The sequence below is a fragment of the Gobio gobio genome (genome assembly GCF_949357685.1).
Source record: "Gobio gobio genome assembly, chromosome: 5".
In the NCBI taxonomy this organism is placed as follows: domain Eukaryota; kingdom Metazoa; phylum Chordata; class Actinopteri; order Cypriniformes; family Gobionidae; genus Gobio; species Gobio gobio.
In genome coordinates this window covers 45,216,002-45,241,380 of record NC_137101.1, presented here as the reverse complement: position 1 = coordinate 45,241,380, position 25,379 = coordinate 45,216,002, and the positions used below count along the sequence as shown (strand labels likewise).

At 40.1% G+C, this 25,379-nt stretch overlaps 1 protein-coding gene across 1 annotated transcript in view; it reads left to right on the top strand.

The window, feature by feature from the left end:
- LOC307126430 (uncharacterized protein) overlaps window positions 1-13,185 on the top strand; it is a 41,418-nt gene extending 28,233 nt beyond the window's left edge. Inside the window, exon 3 of the mRNA XM_079816936.1 lies at window positions 11,388-13,185. Within this exon, the coding sequence (XP_079673062.1) occupies window positions 11,388-12,847 (1,460 nt within the window). The 3' untranslated portion in view covers window positions 12,848-13,185. The remainder of the gene's footprint in view (window positions 1-11,387) is intronic.
- Window positions 13,186-25,379: the final 12,194 nt, after the last annotated feature.

Sequence of the window (25,379 nt, the reverse complement as noted above, 5' to 3'; positions counted from 1 at the left end):
GGCCAACTCCATCGTTAGGGGAATTGCAAATACTGTTCAGGGGTTACCCAACCTGCAGTACTCCATTATAATTGATGGAACCCAGGATGTGTCGGGGGTTGAACAAGAGGCCATATGTATCCGTTATGTGGATCATGATCTTGTCCCTCATGAAGATTTTATAGATCTGTATGAGGTGTCTTCAACAACAGGAATGGATTTGGCTCAGATGGCAACTGATGTCCTCCTGCGGTTGAACTTGCCCCTGTCCTGCCTTCGAGGGCAGTCTTACGATGGAGCTGCAAACATGTCTGGCCAAAGCAAAGGAGTTCAGGCAGTGCTCCGAGAGAAGCAACCTCTTGCTTTGTATGTCCACTGCGGCCCTCATTGTGTCAATCTTGTGACTCAGACAGCCTGTGGCTCATCCCCTGTTGTATCTGATGCGCTGAATTTGGTCCACAAACTTGGCACTCTTTATCACCAGTCTGGAAAATACAAGACTATTTTTAAAGAGATTTCCCAGTCTGAAGCAGGGAGTTTCAGAACTCTAAAGCCCCTCTGCCATCATAGGACAGTATGAAGAGGTATTGCTTAGTCTGGAAGAAATGGCTGCATCTGGCTCCTCTGACACCTGTATAGTCGCAAGAGGACTTCTGGAGCGGTTTCAGAAGGGTCAGACTTTGCTTTGTCTTCTTCTTGCCTCTGAAGCCCTCAAAGAACTAGAGTGCCTCAACCGATCCCTTCAGAGGAAGACTGGAAGTGTCACAGGGATGCTTGCAGCAGTTGACTGTGTGAAAAAAATAGTCAAGGCAAAAAGGTCTGATGAAAGCTTCAATCGGATTTATGTATCGGCCTGTGACATGATCATTGAGCTGGGCATTGAGACCATCCAGATGCCGCATATCCGGAGACCTCCTCAGCGCTACACAGGAAATGCAGCAGTGTTCACACCAGTGTCCACCGAAGAGCACTATAGAGTGGAATACTTCAAAGTATTAGATGCTGTTGATGTACAGTTGACCAAACGCTTTGACCAGAGCAGCTTCAGTACCCTTAACAAATTGGAAAGGGTGCTAGTCGAAGGAAAGGTGGAAGATGTTGTCAGTCTTTACCCAGAAATTAACCGCCACTCCCTGGAGGTACAGCTGGCAATGTTTAAACATCAATATCCATCCAGCACCATCACTGACGCAGTAAATAGTCTCAGAGCTATGCTGCCAGAAGTCCGTGCTCTCTTTACTCAAGTAGAGTCTTTGGTTAGACTACTTCTTGTAGTGCCATGCTCCTCAGCTGAAGCCGAACGGAGTTTCAGCGCCTTAAGAAGGCTTAAGACATGGCTCCGCTCCACCATGAGTCAACGTCGTCTGAACAGTGTGGGCGTCTGCCACATCCACCAAGACAAACTTGAACAAATTGACACAGGAGAGATTTGCAAGCTCTTTATGTCTGCAAATGACAGTATAAGGAAAATCTTTGGGGCCTTCATTTAGTCAATTAATGATTTAGTCAACCATTTAATCAACCTGTGTCTTTAATGGGGTTTTCCTGAGCACTTGTTTGATGATGTTTACTTTTGTTATTTGTTTTGTGTTTCTTCTTGCATCACAGTGCTACAGCACGTTACATTCCCATGCATTCATCTAGCATTACACTACTGATGTCTGATTGCTACATTGCATAGCTTTTGTATAGTTTTCCTTTTGTTAATATATTTTTGCTTTAAAAGTTTGGTTTTCTCGTGTCTCCCAATTTTGTTGCATCTCTTTTGAGCCACAGAGCATAACACTTGCAAACACTTTTCAATTTAATTGATTACAGTTTAAGGATCAGATATTTAATAAAATTGGTTACTACTTAAAACATTCCTTGTAACGAATTGGACAGCCTTTGTCAAAGAATGCTGTTTTTAGTACAGGGGGGTTGGTGGGTCTTGGAGTATTTATTCGGAGAGGAGGGGGGCCTTCGAGTAAAAAAGGTTGGGAATCACTGTTATAGGCTAATATTTAAACATAGCCTAACTATGAAACAAATAGGCTATGGTTTCTTTAACCCTCTGTCTGACAAAGCAGGTACCGTGCATTCTCAAGTTTTTTTCCTCATGACAGTCACAGCGGAAACAACTCACAATAGCTACTCTGTCATTTTTAGTCATACAGATAAGTACAAGACATAATTATAAACTATACACTGTCTAATTTTATTTGTGTACACAATACCAACAAAGGCTGTGGACTCAGCAAAGTTTTTAATTTTAAAAGCATTTCTAAATTCAGTTCATATTTCCAACAAACGAAATTCCAAGCCAAAATAACGAAATGGTAAAAAAAACAACAACTTTGAGTTACCACCATGCGAATTTAAACCTTTCGCTCTTTTAATTTTAATTAATGCTTGAGTAACATGCCTGGGTCATTCTTTATTTGTGGTGACAAGTGGTGTCCCTCTACTTTAAAGCAGTTGAAATAAACTTTAAATACCAATAAATTGTAAAACATTTTCATGGTTGTATTCTGTAGGATAAACACTATTTGTGCACTATTAATAGATACATTTTTGTTTTAAAATACATATTTGAGAGAATGCATTTGTAACAAAATATGCATGTTCCCGCCATACCTCAGAGAGGTATCATGGAATGTAATTGTAACAATATAACATTTTTAACACAAATAAAGTGGTTATATTGTGAATATAGATTTTATTTAACATGTAAAATTGTATTACATTTTTTTTATATATCTAAGAAAAAAGTAGTGTCCCCCAAATTCATGTCTGTGGTGTTACAGCAATGAATGTCACCCCTTTAAGAAAAGGGGGAATCTATTTTGACTACTTCCTGTGTGTAAAGGTCATTGCAGGTTCTGGTTGATCTGAGGGGTGCATGCTGAGGACATTCTTTCTTATTCATTTTCATAAAATTGGCTACATTTCTGACAATACTTCATGTGTTGCACTTTATTAGTGTCTGGTGTTATGTGTATAACTTGCAGATTTTACATATTTTAATCAAAATTTATTTAAAAATCTAAATGTTATTAAGCTTAAATTTTAATGGATATAGCATATTAAACTAATTTTAAATGCATAGCAATACATTTTATTAAAAGAAAATAAAACAAGCATTTTTACAATTTCTGCCTCTCATTTGCCACCTCAATTGAAGAATGACCCGCCTATATCTCCTTCCATTAAACATAATGGCGTGGCCAAAAAGTTAATTTCCCTCCCTGATTAAGACTAGGGCTGCACAATATATTGAAATTATCAAAATATCGCAAATGTACATATCGTGATATACATATCGCAATGGCTACTTCAACATTGTGAAAAGTGTAAGTGTTAGGTTGACGCATATAGCAGAGAATAGACAGAGCACACGACTGTTACTTATGTGACTTTCTTGACGTGTGCTGTCCGACACATACACCGAAACATGCGCACAAGCCGCCTCTCTGAAAACGTGTGATCCCTTCAGTTCTGTTTCGTGTCTTGCTACACACTCGAACTGTCAAATACACACACAGTTATGTCAACATGGCTGTCTTGATGAGTATTCATGTAAACACAGTCGGTTATGCTTTAAGTGAACGATATCAATTGGGCAAAGAAACCGAATGCGTGTCAATAAGGATCCGTGCATTAGGTCTTAAAGTGACAGCCTGCTAATACAGTAAACCTGCTAATACAGCAAACCTGCTAATACAGTAAACCTGCTAACACAGTAAATCTGCTAACACAGTAAACCTACCGCTGTCTGTCAAACAACAAAAGAAAAAAAGAACATCCCTTAGTGCTCTTGGCTGAATAACCTAGCTTTATTATGTATCAGTGTATATTTAATTCATGAGAAGACTACTGTTTTTAGTTCTTATTTTTAATAAAGACAAATTAAAATAACAAAAATAATCATCCACCCCTAGTTCAGCTGTCTTTGTTTACCTTGATGTTCTTGATGTTAAGTGTTAGGTTGATATAACTATACATTACCAAGTCAAAGAGTTTTTGGTATTTAAATGTTGCCATTACAGTTTTTGTTTGTTTACATTGATGTTAAAATTATATTGTCAGATTTGTGACATTTAATTTTTTCTAAAACACTGCTAGTCACTTTCAGAAGTTTTAAATATTATTTAAAAAAAACAAACATTTGTTTTATATTTTCCCAATAAGATGCGTATACGTAGCTACCGCTTTGAGAGAGATGGGGACATGAGCAGGAAAGAGACCATTTCTTTTCTAATATCTTCATGCTTTCTCCAGATGTTGCAAAGCAAATGACACTTGTTGTAAAAGGTCTGACGACCGAATTTTATCTGCCACAAGGTCAAGATATTTAGGCTACTTTTTAATTTTGCGATGCCAGAGAAAGTGAAACTAAAATCACCCGCGTGTGTGAAATGCGCTATTCAAATAAACTTGACGCGCCTACCAAGTTTATAGAGGTGTATGAGGTGTTTGGATTCGGCATGAATCCAAATGTTTCCCTAGCTGGGATATATATATATATATATATGAGAGAGAGAGAGAGAGAGAGAGAGAGAGAGAGAGAGAATAATAATATCGTTATTGATCGCATATTATTTATTTATTTTGTAAACAAAGTTTTTGTGTTTCCAAGTCAAACTGTTTTGATAATCATTGCTTAGTAGGCTATGTGGTAACCGTTTTGGGGTTATAAAAGCAATTGTTTAGCCTAATTAAAGGCACCAAAATACAGGGACTCAAGTAAAAAAAATTCTGGGGGTGGACCCACCCACATTTATTTTGCTTCCGACGCCCATGGATGATACCAAGATGATATATTTACCTTCAACCCACTCAGTTTCCGGGATGGTTTCCAACAACGCACTAGCCGAGTCTTTCGTTACCGCTGCACCAGAAAATGACGGTCTGTGTTCCAACAACGCGTCCAGGCGGTCATACCACTTGTTGATACGCCGGTCGGAACCGCTCCGGTTGTTATGATCCTTTAATTTCTTGTAATCTTGTCTTAATTTCTTTAACTTCTCTCTGCACTGTTTTCCAGTGTGACTGGAACCGAGTCGATATCTTCAGGTAACGTTATACCTTTTCATTGCGGGTCGCCGTTTCCAGTTCCCGCTGGATGTCCTCCTCCGCATATATGCTCAAAGCCTGAACCTCGTCGTCGGTCGAATTTTTTTGTTGAACTCCATTGTTGCAAAGAAAATATTTACTGAACGCAGAACCCACCTCGCAAAAAACTTGTAAAAATGGCGGTGGGGAAAAAAATGCTGGGAGAGCTCAACCAATCAGCATGTTCAGCGCCCAAGTCCCACCCCCGAAAGTTCCCGACCTTTTCAAAAGTACCACCTCGCAAGCAGGGCCGTTTGGAGGGGGAAATATTTACCCGGAACTTCATTTAGACCCTAGTTCCTCGAAACACACCGAGTTCCCCCCCAAAGTTCCTGGTTCCGGGGGAAAGTTCCTGCGGTGGAAACGCGGCTATTGTTTCAAAGTAGCTTCACAGTGTTAAACAGGAAAATAATGCAACAGAATTTTATTTGGCTGTACAGCCGCTCTGGAGAAAATGGTGATGTCATCTAGCTCATTTAAATTATTATACAGTGACAATGTGGGCAGATCTGTAATTTAGTTTATATGGTTAATATAGTTTACTAATTAGATTCATTTTGCTATTTAGTTGAAAATGTGTGTCCCCAACTGAGCAAGCGAAACCAAAGGTGACAGTGGCAAGGAATCAAAACTCCATCAGGACATAATGGAGAAAAATAAACCTTGGGAGAAACCAGGCTCAGCCAGTTCTCCTCTGGCCAATTAACAAACTGTGTATGATTATTATTCTGGCAACTTTACAGGTCAGAGGTCATATTAGATTGGGATATTTGAAGGATCCGAGGCATCACACTGGAGACGGGTTTATTGAGGATGACATCGATTCAACAATTATTAAATTGTAATATTCGAAAGATCGGAGTCATCACGCCGGAGAGGTCAGGACTCCAAGGCCAGTCAAGTTCCTCCACACTAAACTCGCTCATCCATGTCTTTATGGACCGACACTTTGTGCACTGGTGCGCAGTAATGTTGGGACAGGAAGGGGCCGTCCCCAAACTGTTCCCACTAAGTTGGGAGCATGAAATTGTCCAAAATGTCTTGGTATGCTAATGCATTTAGAGTTCCTTTCACTGGAACTAAGGGGCCAAGCCCAACCCCTGAAAAACAACCCCTCACCATAACCCCCACCACCACCACCAAACCGTTCTCCTGGCAACCGTCAAACCCAGACTGGTCCATGGGATTGCCAGACAGGGAAGCATGATTGGTCACTCCAGTGAACACGCCTCCACTGCTTTAGAGTCCAGTGGCGGCGTGCTTTACACCTCTCCATCCCACTTTTTGCATTGCACTTGGTGATGTAAGGCTTGGATGAGCTGCCAGGCCATAAAACCCTATTGTTCTTGAGCTAATCTGAAGGCCACATGAAGTTTGGAGGTCTTTAGCTATTGACTCGTGGCCTACCATTGTGGCTGATTTGCTGTTGTTCCCAATTGCTTCCACTTTGTTATAATACTACTAACAGCGTGTAATATTTAGTAGTAAGGAAATTTCCTGAATGGACTTATCGCACAGGTGGCAATTAGGGATGCACCGAATATTCGGCCACCGAAAATTTTCAGCCGAAAATCTTCCGGAAAATTTCCGAATGCAATCTTTAATAGTGGGCATGTTTTAAGCGCGGAACACACTTCAATCCGAGTTCCCACACCAACATCGATTCAAACGCCGTTTTGACGCTCTCTAGTGTGGCATCACTGATCAAATCACAGTTCAAGCGGCGGGGCGCACGCGTGAACGCGATCATCTGTGAGTGCGATCGATCATCCCTTCCTTAAGAATAAACATGAATGAACATCTAAGGTGTGTTGAGGATACATTACAACTTACTGTCACGTATCATATGTGGTGTAATCGCTCAATCAGTGTTTCAACGGCGAAAAGACGTCAATATAACTGCTGTAAACTAAAGAATGTCAGCATCACATTTACCGCAGGCAGTCATTCAGTGTCCACAGAATTGTATTCACTAGAGTAAATCAACTCTTTCACTAAATATATTACCTATATTAGCCGTTATTCCAACTTCAGCCGTTATACTTAACCTGTTAATGATATCTTGATTATATATGTATGTTTAAATAAACCTGTCATGAAAATGTCACACACTGTAAATGATTAGATTTCAACAACGAATTGGATAAAAAACTACTTTATAATTAGATTTAGAAGTTATTGCAAAAACTGCCTTATGTGAAGTGTACATGTTTGTGTACTATGTGTTATTTGAGTATTGATTATTAGACCTAAAAATAAATAGCAACTCTATGCATGCCTAGTGCTTGATTTATATAACTGGGGACTGGGCCTGGGCGGATTAATATGTGAATGAAACACGGGATGAATTCTCCTGTACGCTGGAGGAAGTGTAAGGCAGACTGCCACCGGACTAAGGAGCTTGGTGACAGTGAAAGGGCCGATGAATTTGGGAGCTAACTTATTACTAACGGAGCGGAGTGGAATGTTCTTAGTTGAAAGCCACGCCTTTTGACCAACGACGATTGTCCTTAGCCTTGGTGCGCGCTCCCCCCTAGAAGAGGGTGACCGCAACTTCAGATTCCAGACTAGAAAAAATAGGTGGCTGATACCCTAAGCTACATTCAAACGGGGTGAGGCCCGTGGATGACACTGGTAACGAATGATGTGCGTACTCAAGAGTTGTTGACTCCAGGTGGAAGGATTCTTGGAAACCAAACATTGCAGCACTCTCTCTAAGTTTTGGTTGGCTCGCTATGTTTGGCTATTGCTGTGGGGATGGAACCCTGAAGACAGACTGACTGTCGCCCCCAGTAATTTACAAAACTGTCGCCAGACTTTGTACACAAATTGGGGCCCCCTGTAAACGAAAGACGTGATCTACAACAGCCACCGCTGTCTCCTTGGCGGAAGGGAATTTAAGCAAGGGAATGAAATGAGTCGTCTTCAAGAACCGGTCCACGATGGTCAAAACACCAGTCTTGCCCTGGGAGGGTGGTGATAAAATCTAGCGCTATGTGGGACCAGGGTCTCGAAGGGACAGACAGCAGTTGGAGTACCCCATCTGGAGGATGATTGGAAGTCTTACCAGAACAAACCAAGCAAGCCAAAATAAACTCTGAATGTCGCGAGCCATAGCTGGCCACCAGAATTATTGCTTAACCAAAAAACTGGTACAATTTACTCCTGGATGACATGCAACGTTGGAACAATGACCACATCTGATGATGTTGGACCGTAATCCCTCCGACACGAACAACCGACTCGGTGGGCCACCGGGCAGAGGTGTTACCCCTTCTAAGATCGATTTGACATTCGACTCGATCTCCGATGTGAGTGTGGACATAATTATTCTCAGGTAAAATGCACTCGGTAGTAGACGGGCGTTTGGAAGGGTCAAAATGCGAGATAAAGCATCGGGTTTGATGTTTTTTTAACCCGGGCAGTATGAAAGCAAAAAATCGAAACGACCGAAAAACAGAGCCTGCCTGGAGTTGTCTTTTGGCGGGTCTAGTATATTCTTATGTAGTTCTATATATAGTTCTTATGATTGGTCTAGACGATAAAAGGTACCCCTGACCCTTCTAACTAATGACGCCACTCTTCCAACGCTAGCTTGACCGCCAACAATTCTCTGTTACCAATGTCATAGTTGTGAAATGCTGGTGATAGACGATGTTAGAAAAACGCACAAGGATGCATCTTGTCATCCAAGGAAGAGCGCTGGGACAGAACCGCACCTGCCCCCACCTGACGCATCGACCTCCACCACAAACTGACGTGATGGATCAGGGATTATAAGAATGGGAGCCAAAACAAAGCGTCTCTTGAGTTTGGAGAATGTAGCCTCGACTACACCAGACCACCCGAACGTAGTCTTGGGGGAGGTCAAGGCCATCAGAGGAGCAGCTAGTTGGCTGAAATTGCGAATAAAATGTCGGTATAAATTGGGGAACCCCAGAAACCTCTGTAGGGCCTTACGGGAATCTGGACTTGGCCAATCTACCACAGCCTTAACCTTCTCGGGATCCATGCGCATTCTTTCGGATTTGATGATGTAACCTAAGAAAGGAACAGACTGTGCATGAAATGCGCATTTCTCCACCTTGACAAAAATCCCATTCTCTAACAACAGCTGGAGCACTCGTCTGACGTGCTGAACTTGACGTTTTCCTGGAGAGAAGAAAATATCAGTATATCATCCAGGTAGACCTAAATTAACTGATCTACCATGTCTCTCAGCACGTCATTGACGAGTGCTTGGAATACCGCAGGGGAGTTGGACAGCCCGAAGGGCATGACCAAATATTCAAAATCCGTCTTCCACTCATCCTCCTCTCATGCGAACCAAATGATAAGCATTACGTAAGTCCAATTTAGTGAAGAAAGACGCTCCCTGCAACCTCTCGAAAGCGGAAGACATGAACGGCAAAGGATAATTATTCTTTACTGTGATGTTGTTCAACCCTCTGTAATTAATACAAGGTCGCAGAGATCCATCCTTCTTACCCACAAAAAAGAACCCTGTCCCCGCTGGAGAAGAAGAGGGGCGGATGATCTCGGCTGCTAGAGAATCAGAAATGTATTTCCCAATGGCCTCCCTCTCTGGGACAAAAAGTGAGTATAACTTGCCCTTAGGCGGAGATGTACCTGGTTGTAACTCTATTGCACAGTCATAGGGACGGTGCGGAGGTAGAGAAGCAGCATTTTTTAGCAGCAGAAATCTTACTTTTGTGCACTGCACTGTGTGTAAATATAAAATATTTATCCAAAGTTAAACAAATCAATAAACTGTAAAAGGTATTAATGATAAACATGGCCATAAATGCCATGCCCATAGGCAATGCATCTATACACTATATCTAATTTACATAGTAATGTGTTTTTGGTACAATATGTAATGTTAAAATATGTATAATGATGGGAGTAATAAAAAGGAATATTTCATAAGAATATCTAGACAAAACTGTGTATGTTGTCAGAAATTCACTAAAATATGATGTCCTCTACAGAGGACTCTATTCTGGTCTCAGGAGGATATTTCTGTCTTGTGCAGAGTGGCATTTATATTTAGATGTCACTTCTGAAACTTTGCAGCATGCAGTTTTATTCAATGATTTTATAGACTGTATAGCCTCGAGTTTCGCGAGTCTGCGTTAACTCTGCACTGAATAAAAACTCTGATCGTGTTCAAGAGAGCTGGCTACAACTGCAAGTAAGTAAACCTTCTACCAGCTGTAACATTAAGCCAGTTCCGGACGGTTCCACAGCACCAATAACATGGGGCTGCCCATGGACGTGCCTGACTATAAATCGGCGCTACTAAACACGGATAACGGCTGATGCCAATATATAAAAAAAATGACAAATATCGGCCGGCCGATATATCGGTTGAACTCTACTGCCAATAACCTTTAAGCAGATTAAATTTGCTTCGATCAAATTTTGCTGCCCCAAAACGATCAACACAATCTCGTACTCCAACCACCACATCCCCATTCACAAGCTCAGATGACAATATTATTCTGTGCAAAGGAACAGACAACACGTCCAACCCAATTCCTCTAACAAGAACACTAGTACCAGTGTCACTCAAGGAGGAAAATGGCAACACATCCAACAAAATAAAGGATTCCAGAGCTCCCGTATCGCTCAATATTATCACTGGAACTTTTGTCTCTTTACCAACAATCAACACACGCCCATAGGTGATAAAAGGCACATAATCACCATCTTTTAAAAGGTTCACCGCCATAGGAAATCCTTCACAGGATGAGCTTGTCTTAAACCATGCAGCAAACAAAGAAAACACAACTTGAATCAATTTTAAAAAATAACTGATAGTATTAATCTGTCAAAATTCTTACTTTCAGTTAACAGTTAAACGGTTAATATGAGCATCCCTAGTTTGTTCAGAACAACCCACAGATGCTCAATTAGATGGAGATTTGGAGACCAAGTCAACACCTCAAACTCGTTGTGCTCCTTAAACCATTCCTGAACCATTTGTGCTTTGTGGCTTGTGTATTATCTGCTGAAAGAGCCACAGTCACCAGGGAATACCGTTTCCATGAAAGGGTGTACATGGTCTACAAAAATGCTTAGGTAGGTGATACATGTCAAAGTAACATCCACATGGATGGCAGGACCCAAGGTTTCCCAGCAGAACATTGCCCAAAGCATCACACTGATTCTGCCGGCTTGCCTTCTTCCCATAGTGCATAGGATCTAGTTGTATGTTGTTTTTGATGCTTTACATGTCTAAATGCTTTGTTATCTGTTGCTTTGTGCCATTTAAACTGGTGTTAATTTGAATTTGTCTCTTTTTGCCTTAGACCTGATGGGGCTGAAAAAGGAGAGTGAAGAACTAGATGAAATGAAAGAGAAAGATCAATTTAAGAATCATCATTTCATAACAGGAGAAAAACCTTTTAGTTGCTCACATACTGGAGAGAAGCTGTTTGCTTGCCAACAATGTGAAAAAAAATTCACTCTAAAAAAAAGCCTTAACAGGCACATGAGAATTCACACTGGAGAGAAACCTTACACCTGCCAACAGTGTGGAAAAAGTTTATCTCGAAAAACCAGCCTTACTACTCACATGAGGGTTCACACTGAAGAGAAGCCTTACATGTGCCCTCACTGTGGAAGAAGTTTCAGTTGTAAAGGAAACCTTAAAGTCCACATGAGAATTCACACTGGAGAGAATCCTTACACCTGCCAACTGTGTGGAAACAGATTCACTGTAAAAGGAAGCCTTAACCGGCACATGAAAGTTCACACTGGAGAGAATCCTTACACCTGCCCTCAGTGTGGAAAGACTTTTGTTGACAAAGGAAGCCTTTACAGGCATTTGAGAATTCACACTGGAGAGAAGCCTTACGCATGTACTCGGTGTGGAAAGAGTTTCACTCAAATTGGAAACTTTAAAGTCCACATGAGAGTTCACGCTGGAGAGAAGCCTTTCACCTGCCAACATTGTGGAAGAAGTTTCAACCGAAATGGAAGTTTTAAAAGGCACATGCGAATTCACACTGGAGAGAAGCCTTATACCTGCCAACAGTGTGGAAAGAGTTTCACTCAAATTGGAAACTTTAAAGTCCACATGAGAGTTCACGCTGGAGAGACGCCTTATGCCTGCCAACATTGTGGAAGAAGTTTCAACCGAAAAGGAAGTCTTAACAGACACATGAGAGTTCATACTGGAGAGAAGCCTTACACCTGCCAACAGTGTGGAAAGAGTTTCACTCAAAAAGGAAGCTTTAACAGACACATTAGAATTCACACTTTAGAGAAGCCGTACACATGTCAACAGTGTGGAGAGAGTTTTGATCAACATAAAAACTTTCAAGTCCACATGACAAGTCACACTGGAGAGAAACCCTACACATGCCCTCAGTGTGGAAAGAGTTTTGCTCAAAAAGTAAACCTTAAAAGACACATGAGACTTCACTCTGGGGAGCAACTCTACACCTGCCCTCAGTGTGGAAAGAGTTTCAATCAAAAACAACACTTTGAAGACCACATAAGGATTCACACTGGAGAGAAGCCGTTCACCTGCAAACAATGTGGTAAAAGTTTCAACCGAAAAGGAAGCCTTAATCAACACATGAGGATTCACACTGGAGAGAAGCCGTTCACCTGCAAACAATGTGGAAAAAGTTTCAACCGAAAAGGAATCCTTAACCGGCACATGAGAACTCACACTGGAGAGAAGCCGTTCACATGTGGTCACTGTGGGAAAAGTTTTAGGTATAATATAGCCCTTAAGTACCACATGAGTATTCATGTATGAGAGAACTGGTTTTGTATGTCATCAGTGTGGAATGGATTTCACAGACAGGAAATGCCTCATGTTTGAGAGTCTGTATAATGTGCTGATTATTGTTACAGTATTAAATCACCTTAGAGGCCTGAATTCCCAATTAATGCACTGCAAAAAATTATCCCAAAAAATCAAAATGCATTTACTAGATAAGTAAAATGACATAAGATATTTTTTCTTGTTTTCTGGGGGGAAAAATCTAAACAAAGTGAGTTAATGCTTAAAGCTGCAGTCCCTAACTTTTTGCACTCTAGTGGTTAATAAACAGAACTGCATGTGTCTTGCAGAAGAACATTGCAGCCGGAGCTACTTCTCTCTGTTTGTGTCTATGGTGAGTGACGCAGGGACTACCAGACCGGCCTGAAATAGTCCCAATATAAACACTGATGCTGCATTCACACCAAACGCGAATAGAGCGTCTGGCGCGAGTGATTTCAATGTTAAGTCAATGGAAAGGCGCGTTGACGCGCGTCTGGAGGTCCCGCTCCAGACACGTTTCGCGCAGCGCGAAGGATGCGAATCCGCCTCATTCGCACGTCCAATTCGCGTCATATTGACTTAACATTGAAATCACTCGCGCCAGACGCTCTAATTGAGCGTTACACGCGAGTGGTGCTTTTGTGCATTCACGTGTTTGAAGTGAATTTGCGTCTGAAGCCCGAGTTGAAAAAACTTTGGCGTCAATTCGTGCCACGTTAACCAATCAGGAGCCTGCTCGCTGCGGTCACGTGGTAAAGTGACGTGATGAGAAACCCTGCATAATTTAAAAATACTACTATTGTGTCACAAAATGTAGTTTTAAGACTTTTTCAGGTGAGAATGTAGTTGTTTAAAGCTCAAATCTGGTTTATTTATAAAGAGAGCGCCTATTAAAAAAAAATTATCTTGTGTTTTTGGAGTTGTGAGATCCAGGCGATCACCGGGCAATCACCGTTCATAACCCCGGCGAGAGCAGCCTTTCCTCGGCTAGTCCTTCTGACATTTGCCGCTGGCTCTGATGTCCTTTAGTGGTGCATCTTGTGTGGATCTAACGGGGGATATTTGGTGTCATGAATCTATAATTTGTTGTCTGCCAAATCGTTTTGACTGAGGGCAAAGAGAAGTTTCATAACTTTTTTTTTTAAGGATATTCAAATATACATGCAGTGAAGATAATGTAGGATTTGCCTGGACCACATTTGTGTGGCTATTAAAGGGCTAGTTCACCCAAAAATGAAAATCATGTAATTAATTACTCACCCTCATGTTGTTCGACACCCTTAAGACCTCCGTTCATCTTCGAAACACAAATTAAGATATTTTTGTTGAAAGCTGATGGCTGAGAAAGGCTTCAGATAGGCCTCCATTGGCATTCAGTACATTCACACTCACAAGACCCATAAAAGGCACTAAAAACGTCGTTACAAAGTCCATCTCACTACAGTTGCTCTACAATAATTTTACGATGCGACGACAATAGTTTTTGTGCGCAAAAAAAAATCTAAATAACGCCTTTATCCAACTTGTTCTTGTCTTCTGTGTATGCCTCGGACGTGAACTCACGAAGCACCACGGCGCATGCGCGAGAATATTACGCAGATCCGGCGTTCGGACACATGACCCAGAAGCGATTTGTTTACAAGCAGAGGAAGACGCGCGTATCTAAGCTATTGAATTCTACATGTCTCGGCATAGTTCTCAAAATGGGGCTTAAGTGTGCATTTCATGGATTCCCGAACGCCGGCGCTACGTCATATTCTCGCGCATGCGTCATGGTGCTTCGTGAGTTCACGGCAGAATTTACGTAAAATAATTGTAGAGCCACTGTGGTGAGATGGACTTTGTAACGGCGTTTTAAGTGCCTTTTATGGGTCTTGTGAGTGTGAACGTACTGAATGCCAATGGAGGCCTATCTGAAGCCTTTCTCAGCCATCAGCTTTCAACAAAAATATCTTCGTTTGTGTTCCGAAGATGTACGGAGGTCTTACGGGTGTCGAAAGACATGAGGGTGAGTAATTAATGACATAATTTTCATTTCTGAGTGAACTAACCCTTTAATGCTTAATATATATTTTTAATGAAAATGAAAAGAGGCAGAGTGGTGTTTTATGACGTATTTCTCCTGGAGCACCTTGAAAAAGGTGAAATTGTCAATAAAATACCAAATCAGCTATTTTTCCATAATCTTACATTAGTACTATTTAATGGTAAATAAAAGTAAATGGACCACAATTGTTCTGAATATTATAATTAATTTGAGGAAGCATGTGCGTCAAGTCAAATTCCTTTAGGGTCAAGGTGGTGTAATTCTATTCAAGGAGCCATTTTGTTTATATTTTGTAAAAAGAAATGATAAATCACAGAGAAGGACCCCTGATGACACTAACTGCTGCATGCAAAGGTTAGTAACACCAAGTGGCAACCTCCCACTGTTTCTCTTGAAGCCAATACGGAAGTGACTTAAACTGCAATTCATCGACTGGCCACTAGGGACAGGCTCCAGAACGGTCTCATTGAGCCCCAAGTTAAAATGCCCAACTTTACAGCAGAAGAATATGTTTACAGCCTGGTACAAATTGTGTTTTTAGTCTATACGGCTAATTTTGCCCTTTATGACGACTGTGAGGGGGTGAATTTTTTTATAGCTCATTCGTTTACTAGGGGTGTAACGGTACACAAAACTGACGGTTCGGTACGTACCTCGGTTTTGATGTCACGGTTCGGTGCGGGTTCGGTACAGCAGTTTTTTTTTTTTAATTAAACAGTGGTTTACTGAAAAAAATTGTGTCTGACCTTAAATTAATTCAATTATAACAAAGTTTCTTAAGGATAATGTTGTAAACCATATAGGGAGCCCTTACTTGCACATTATTACTATAATATTAAAGGTTAACAACAGAGCCCAAACTATGAGCTTAGATTCAGCTGATATTCATGTTTAGATATAATAATCAACACTCAAATAACAAATTGTGTGCAAAAGTGATAGTAAGTGTTAATGTATCCTCAACAAACCTTAAGATATTAATTCATGTTTATTCTTCTTGAAGAGATGATCGCGTCCACGCGCGTTTGCTTGGATTGACGCGCCTATATAGAGATCAGTCGTCACATTAAAGAGCGTCAAAACGGCATTTATCGTTTGAATTTCGTAATAAAAGGGACGGAATACTTAATATGTTCGTGTGGGAACTCGGATTGAAGTGTGTTCCGCGCTTAAAACAAGCCAACTGTTAACTGTTAAAGATTGCATTCGGAACCGTTTGGTACACGCGCGCACCGAACCGAGAGCCCTGTACCGAAACGGTTCGGTACGAATACGTGTACCGTTACACCCCTGTCTTTTACATTATATAAAGTCTTAAAGTTCTGCATAATTAAGGGGGCGTGGCTACTTTGAGTGACAGGTTGATAGCCATTTATCTGCTGTCTGTTAGTCATTGTGTCACCTCAGCTCTGCCCACGTCCCGCCTTTTTGCCCATTTTCTGTTATCCAGGAGTGACTCACTGCCAAGATGGCAACGACCAGCTCGTCCCTACTTTACGCTTCAAAAGTGCTCTTTAGAATCCTATGGGTGACGTCATGACGTGACGTTTTTTTTTTAACGTCTATGAGTAACACTTGTTAAAATGTGAGATAATTTGACATTTTTAGGGTATGGTCAGGTATTCTTAGGTGCATGTCAAATGGTATGACCCCAGGAATACATTGATAATTCATCATTTTTATAAAAAAAATGTATTAACTTTAAAAATTACATTTGACATATTCCCACCAAGGCCATGTGCTTACATAGGTGTCCTTGATTTTAAATTGAAATGTCGAATGGTGTCGAATGTCGAACCGGTTACACCATTTGACTCCTATTACAAACTTTTCTGTTAAGGGCCAATTTAGTAAAATATCACCAGTTTATGATGCTGATTAAAGATGTTTTATATATAAAAGTTAAAAGAGTTTTAACTGGGTCCTCATTGAATCTTGCGACTTGTGGACCAACCTGGGCAGCCCTTCTGTTGCCCTAGCGACTTTGCAGGGCCTGTGTTGTATGGCATGTGTATAGTGTATATTGTGTGTTATATTGTTAGTTTGTTGATCACACATGGTGATGGGCTTAGGTGATGTCATCTCATTGGGTCTTAAAGAGCTACCCCATTAATATGTATTGTACAGTTGCAGGATCCAAGTTATGTCAAATACCTGCATTGCTTTTTCCTCCAGAAATGCATAACATTCAGCCTAACAAAGATTTATTGTTTATCCAAAAAGCAATTTTGAACCCTCAAAAGTGTCAGGAGGGGATTCAGCATCACTACACCCTGAAAACAATGCATCAACATTCACAAGAGCACTCATGATTCTGAAATGTAAGATTATTTTGTTTACAATAAAAATAACCTAAAATTATGTCTGAAAGTAATCAAAATTTGCCTAAATAAATCAAAATATGTAATAAAATTAACTCTTTGAAATCTGAAAGTGCCAGAAATGAAATCAGTATCCTCTAAAATATCTAAAGCCACTCACATATTGTAAAAATTGGCCATGCAGTGCAAAATATGTGGTCAAAATGGACGATTAAGCTAATAATGTGAATTATGCAAATTGCTCAACATATGCAAATTAGCATCCAGCAGTTTCTGTATGCTGGGGAATAAAACTTTGGTGTACTCAACATTTCCGGGTTCACAATGGGGCTCTATGGGCTGGCTACTAGACTATAATAATGTTTTTTTTTCCAAGTTCAATTTCTGACTTCTGACATTCTATAAATGTAAGAGAAGGGTTTGCTAGTAAACGGGTTATGTAGATGTGTGATGCCTTTCTCTTTCCATTTAATATTGTTTAGCATAGTTTTGTTTATAGTAAAATCAGGATTATGCCATATAGTTAGAGTTGATGTGTGGTGTCAGCTCATGTTGTGTCAATGTATTAATTTGCCACCAAGCAGTGAGAGTTGTTTTTAATTGTTATGGTTTTAAAAAGGTTGTTCTGTTTGATTTTTTATTTTATTTTTTTGTGAGGGATGGGAGATGGTTATTTCTTTTCTGCTTGTTCTAGCTCTAACCATGGATTTTTCCCATTTGCAAAAATATTGTAGATGGGATGCTAAGTAATAGTTTTGAAAATTTGGTGCTGCTAGACCGCCTTGAGCTTTATTTTTTGTAGTGTTTGTAAACTTATTTTAGGTTTCTTTTTTGTCCAAAAGAATTTGTTAATTATATGATTTAATGATGTAAACCATTTCTCAGTTGTGGTACCGGAGTCATATTGAACAGATAAAGGAGTTTTAGTAGAACATTTTAACTGTTGTAATGCAACCTATAATGCAGGGGTCCAAAGTCCGGCCCGTGGGCCAAATGCAGCCCGAGGATGAATTTCAAACGGCCCGCAGCGTGTCTATTAAAATGTATTATATGTGGCCTGCCACGCATAATTTACAAATCGTGCAGTTTCACAATGTCAACACATGGTGGCAGTATGAGATTTTAGGCCAGGGAAACATTAACGCGCCAAAAGCAGAACGAAACAGCGCTACTTGTGCACAGCACAACTCCCGAGCTCTGACTCTGAACAAATGTGTTTACTTGCTGAGTGTTTCGATCACGCACCCACTAAACAGCCTGTGAGAAGTGTTCGAGTTCGGCGCAGAGGTCTCCGGTAAAAGCTGCAAATCTCTCAGTGTTTCGTGTTGTTCGTTGGACATTTTGATTTATGTTAAGATTTAAGTTAATAAAAACTGCGGGGGGGGGGGGGGGGGTTATGTTTAATATCTCAAACACCAAACCAGCACAAAGGTTCGTTTTTGCGGCACAAATCAGCACAAACGAATGGCATAGTTTTGGAGATTATTTCGTTTTATGGGTGCCAACTTCACGGAGGTCTCTTACCTCGTGCCATGTAGTGTTTTAAAGCACAATATGTACATTCATTGCACACATTGTTCACTTATGGGTACCTTCATTATTGCATTCATAAAACATCAGATCAAATGTTCAAATAGGTGTTATCTTTATAAATAAACCACAGATTTGAGCTTCAAACAACTACATTCTCACCTGAACATCTCTTAAAACTACATTTCATGACATGTTAACGGTTGTATTTTTAAATTACTACTGTTTCTCATCCGCTATTGACACTTGCTAGTCGGTGCAAGGTGCATTCTGGGAGACCGGTCTGTCTGAAGTCCGCTCAAGTGTCAAGGGCAGAAATCATGTTCATGGATGAGCAAATGTATTAAAGTTTTATTAAATATATACAAATGATAAAAGAGATGACAGTTGCATGTATTTGTGAAATACATATTTAAATACACGTTGTTCAATGATGTGCTGAACATATTAGGAAACTACTAAAGACTGAGAGACTTTGTCTAAAAGGTCAAACTGTTTGGGTGAAGAAACCATTTATACCAGGTATACATTCATTTGAAATGCAAATAGTGACAAATGTAATAAAAAATAAACTTAAGAGTTCATATGTGTGTCAATATTGAAATATAGATGCTTTTTCTGATAACAGAGATATTTTTATCTCAATGTTAACTGTATTTTTAACTTACCAATCTGTTATTAACTGTACTTCAATAGTACATTTAACTCAGAATTTTGTCATATTTTCTTATTTTTATTCATATATTTTTCTATGGAAATTTCTATACTCGCTTTTGTGGTTTTAGACTCAGGAGAGTGTGAACGGGACTTTTATTTTGGTATCCAAGTATGACGTCATAAGGCCGCGCCGGGCTCCTGCATCTGTTGTGATTTGGCTGAAGAAAGGTTTGTGTTTAAAGCGTTTAAACCGTCGCACAATGAATGGTGTATTATTAAATGTAACACTGTATTGCTTTATCTAACATTTATCAGGGTCGTGTGAGTAAAGTAACATAATAAACTCATGAGTAACAGAAGGAGTGTCTCATTTCGCAATTTATCGTGAATCAGTTCAAACATGAATTCAGTCTCTGTCGAGAGACGAGAGAACCGGAGCTTTAGACTCTCCGAGTCAATTGAACCGATTGATTCACAACAAATGATTCAGTGATTCGAAGCGTTGCATTTCGATTTCTACAAATCATTAAGTTAAACTTATATATTAAGGGTCTGTATAATTTTATAATTTACATTCTTTTATTAATGTGTTGTGTTAGTTTTTAGTATTTTTGTCTAATCAGGTCCATTAACTGAACTAGAACTGATTGTCCATTCGGGTGGATTTGTTTCAGTTAATTATTCTCATCTTAAACAGGACAGAGTTTTCAAACACAAAGAAAAACTCCTGGTGAAGTGACTGAGATCCACATCTACATAAAGATGGAGTTTATTAAAGAGGAGATTGAAGACATGAAGATTGAGGAAACATTCAGAGTGAAAGATGAAGAAACTGAGGAACAAACAGGTTGGTTTCATTCTCAAAGCTAAACTCAGTCATTTGATCCCTATTAAAATGTTAAATTTTTAAAGAATGTCATATGAGTGTCCAGACTAAAGCGCTATTTTTTCACATGGAGCGGGTCAACTCATTTGGCAGACATGTTGAGATCACATGACCAGACAAACACTAATACTGCCTTCAAGTGAATCTGTGAAGATCCGACTTCCATTTGTTATTACAACTCATTAAATTAGGAAATATAATTCCGTAATAGGCTTTTATAATTACTTGTGTGATATTAAACCCAAAATCTACTTCTGATTTGAAAACCATTAATTTATGTCACTTAATTATACTAGATACCAGTATCTAACAAAATCTGTATTTTGCATAAAACAAAGCATGAAATGTGACTGATCAGTTTTACATTTGTTGTCTATAAGGGATTTTTTCTCATCCTCAAAAGCGCTCTCTGTTTAGCTAACATGTTGTACTATTGAAGATTTTGTCATTTATATGGGGATAATGCGTGTAATCTGGAGAAAAGTTAGCGAGGGAAGTGTGTAAAGATTTGAAGTAAAACACTGAGTCCTGCACGTGGGACAGCGAAATGCTAGTATTTAAAGAAATGAGAGGGAAATATTGACCTTGTCATTTGTGGTACGGCTGCAGGTCAGAAATCAATAGACACGAATGGGCTGTAATATGATTCCTGACATTACCTGTGATTGGATTCATTTAATCCATCATGTGCTATTAAAGAAATGTCATTTCGTTAACGAATCGAAACTTTTGAAGAAAAGGAACTTTTGCGTTAAATAAATGTTCATTAAAAGCTGCCTACTTCAGAGTTATGTTACCATATCATTACAAATTGTAATAATTGTGTGATGATCGGGTGTGGATACCCGAATCAGAGAAAATCATAGGAGCGGATGGATGATTAGTGTGCATAGCGATGGTTCATTATTAGCATTAATATTTATTGATTTAGTTGAACTTTTTATCCAATAGAGGTCACAGAGCCGAGGCGTCGCTCATTCAGTGGCCACAGCTGGTGGGAGGGAACATTTACTTTTAGGAGTGAGTTGAGGTATGGAGGTGGCAGTCCTGAAAGCCAGCGGCTAAACCTTACATTTAATTAGGTCTGCAACTGGGAGCCAGTGGGGTGAGATCAGGATGGGTGTGATGGGGGTTCTCTTTGGCTGATCAAAGACCACAAAACCCAAATTAGATGACTAACTCACTTTTAAAGGTCCCATTTTGTCAAAACAGAAATTTTTCTTGATAACTCAGGTCTAGGGACTATGTAACTACCATATAAGGTCTATGGCTAAATCTGTCAGGAATAAATGAGAACGATAAAAGGGTTATTTTGGACACAACATTTTGCCTGGCAGGAGCAGTCCCGGCCGCCTACAAGCTCCTCCCACAGAGTGCAACAAAAAAGCGTTGTTTCCTGTGCATCCCGCAACGCTTGCAGCTGAAGTTGGAGATCAGATGATTGTCATTATTTCTAGGAATGCTTTGGCGAAGAAGTCCTGACGCCCCTGGTGTCATGCTTCTGAGAGTAGCCCCTCCAGGGAGAAGTGGTTAACACCGCATAATACAGTGCCCACTTCTCGTCGTTGCCCTCAGGGGTCCGTTCTGCCAACCCTGCTAGCTCGTGTGCTTCGGAGCGCAGTGGTTTTCAGCGATCCTCTGGAGGATCCTAGAGCAGTCTGTTAGGTTGTTCCCTACCGGTGCGTCGCTTCAGGGCACCAAACTGACTATTGGAAAAATACCTTGAGAGACTGGTACCCTCAGAAGAGTTTCTGGCAGTGTGAAAACTACTGCCAAATATATAATCAATATAAATAATATCTCAATGGGTCCTGCTGACAATTAGCCTGGATGCCAGCCGAACTTAGCCCCGCCCACAACAACTGTGCTCGGGCAGTTCGGTCTGGACTTTCTCCATAGAGGAGTAATTATCCCCGAACAGAAACTGTTCGGACCAATGAAATTGTCAGGGTGGGCTTTAGACGATGATGGACAGATGATAAACAGTAACGTAAGCATACACGTCATCAAAGGCGCTTGGGTTGAATTTGTTCTAACTTGTACTATTTCTCTAAGAAATGATGATCGTGTTGGTAAGTACTCTGTGTATCCTTAAACAATTTTTTTACAACACCGGCAAAGATAGTTTACACTCATCTTTTTCTTCTAACGTAACTTATTCCAGCGTGCGTGCAGACAGGGTTGCCAAGTTTTTACAACAAAACCCACCCAATTGCTACTCAAAACTAGCCAAAAAACAACCCCAATAGCTTTCCGGGGGGGTTCTCCGGGAAAAATGGCATTTGGGGGGTAAAATATGTGTTATTTTGGTAGGGATGCCTGCTAAAATTCGCATTCCTGGGTCTGTATATCACATAATTGGCAACACAGTGCAGTTGAGTTCTGTTGACATTTGATAATTAACGTTATGCGTCGTTCCGTTGCTCTGATTGGTTGTAGGTCTATCCAATTGAGGTCTTTCCTGGCTCGGTTTGTTGAAACACGCCCCATAATCACAGCCCAACGGAGCAGAATCAGACTCATATTCTGACTAGAAATGAGTATGACGACGTCAGGCTAGCTGACAATGGTAAAGGGTTACAAAATTCAGTTCAGGTCTCACCCGTCCAGATTCAACGGGATTATAGGGGTGGACCCCAGCAGGAAGTCCAGGTTTTACAGCCAGTACTTTATTGTTCCAAAAAAGGATGGGGATTGCGTCCGATTTTAAAGGTCCTTTCACACGGCACGCGATTTTGACGAGCAAATTATTTGCACAATGGTTTTATTTTTTGATCAGCTGTTTGTGTAATGAGTGCTTCCACACCGAACGTGAATGTGCTGCGGCGAAAAAACGATGTTTCTGTTTTGTTTTTTGTTTTTTAACTCTCGCAGCTACAGAAAAGGCTTCAACCAATCATATACAAGGAAACAAAGGTGGCGAAACGTCCAGTTGATGTCACAGCTATTCAATCAACATTAACCTCTGTCAGGTATCGCACGAGATTACAGCTGTAGTTGAAGTTACAGCTGTACAGATGCAGCTGTGTTTGCCCACTGTAGGCTACAGACAACGATAACATAACCTTTTAAGTTAAAACTTGTTGATTTTTTTTTTTTTTTCTTCTAAACCTAATTGTGTCCGTGACTATGGAAAGTGAATGTGTTTCCGTCAGTATGTCTGTGGCACTTAAATGTTTACATTGTGACTCAACTGGAAACACAGCAACTTGGTGTGCTCTACGGTTTCACATGGACAGGCACTCGCTATTATGGAGGCGTGGGTATAGGGTTCCAACAGCACATCGACTCAGTTTGAGTTCCCTTGTTGTGACATCATCCACCTATTCCGTCACTCCATTGGACTGATTTCACACGTGTTTCACGACGCAATCACGCAGAGCGTTCCCACAGCGTCTCGACGCGGTGTCTTGTCAGTCTTGCCTCTTCATCTGTCAGTGGTGCTGGTGTTTTGGAAGCCTCTGAGTAGAATGAGTTGAAATATGGCTATAATTCAGTGGGTACCATTATGTAAATCCATTTCTTTCCTATCCGTGTTATTTGAGCCATCTGTAATGAGGGTGTATTGATTCACTCATCAGGATTACTAGAGTATGTTTTAGAAATGTGTGGCCACTGCTTGATTTATAATACAGGCGTATTGGTTCTTACAAAATTGTACTCCTGTGCAGTAGCAGAATCTTTGAAGCACTCTTTGATGAGTGGCCCGAGATGATCTGCGACAGCCAGTGGGTTGAGATCAGGTTGTGTGAGATGGGTTATCATTGGCTGATCAAAGACCACATGCAACCAAATTAGATGACTAGCAGTTTAGACTAGTCAACAAGCCACTGGTTAATCTATTGACAGCCCTAGTAAACATATTTGGGTCAAGTAAATTATTTGAGGGATTCTTGATGGAATCGGTCTTAAACTCGCCAACACTTGTCCAGTGTAGTTTAGTAGGAAAGGCAATCGACTATAGTAGGATAATACTCTCTTGGCCATAAGCAATAAAATCATAATGCTTATCCAACACAATACTTATCCAGGGGTTCTTCGAAGACTTCTAGCTCAGCATCTTCATGTCAGAATGTCTCGCCTGAATTCCCAAAAGCTCATGTGATCTTTTTAAAAGTGATGTCACTGCCTTAAGAGGTGAGTAAACGAATAAGGATAAGTTATACTTTTGGAGGGAAAGTTTGTGATCCTTTGTTATTCTAGTGGGTGTTTCGCATGAATTTGATTGGGTTATGAGGGAAGAACTTTCAAGATTCTTATAATAGTAATACATAACAGAGTTAGCAAAATATAATGTAAAAATTAAAGTTGAAGCTCATAGATACTAAACATGCTATACATGTGATCTTTGTTCGCTATGGTTAGCAATTCTATAACATTTCAAAAGAGAGTGAATTAATCCATAGTCAAAAACATAGTCGGGGTTTTGGGGGACCAGTTTGGGGATTACGGAGTTGAAGAACTTAGTTTGCTTGTTGGTTGATGGGTATTGTGGATTATTCATTAAAAATAGTAAATAATTGTGTCTCTGATCTGTCGCAGTCACCACAAATTGAACACTTTTCAGTTAAGTGGGTATAGGATCTAGTTGTATGTTGGTTTTTAACACCTATTGGTCTAAAAAAGGGGGTTTTGGGGCCCTTTAGAAGTTTTGATGCTCTGACATTTTTTTCAGTTTCTTATAAACATATTAATGGCAAAAGTGTCATTACACTGCATTCAGCACAAACTGGGCTACCATAATATGAGAGCAGCATGTATGTACATGCTTGTATTTATGAGAGAATAGCATTTATGCATGTTTTTTGTTTGTTTATTTTTTACTTTTAATTTCAGTTTTTTATTTCATATTTCAGTCAATTTCACACTCAGGATAGTATACTTTAAGTGTGTAGTTAGTGAAAGTGCATGTCAGTTCTATACAGATACGGAATATACAGGATTCATTTTTAAATAGTCTTTTTGCGGTTTAATATTCACAGACACAAGTCTATATCGCGATTAAAATAACGGAGAATACATTTAACTGTCACAATCCTCTGCTGGATCTGTTGTCCTTTGAAAGGAAACCAACTCTTCTTC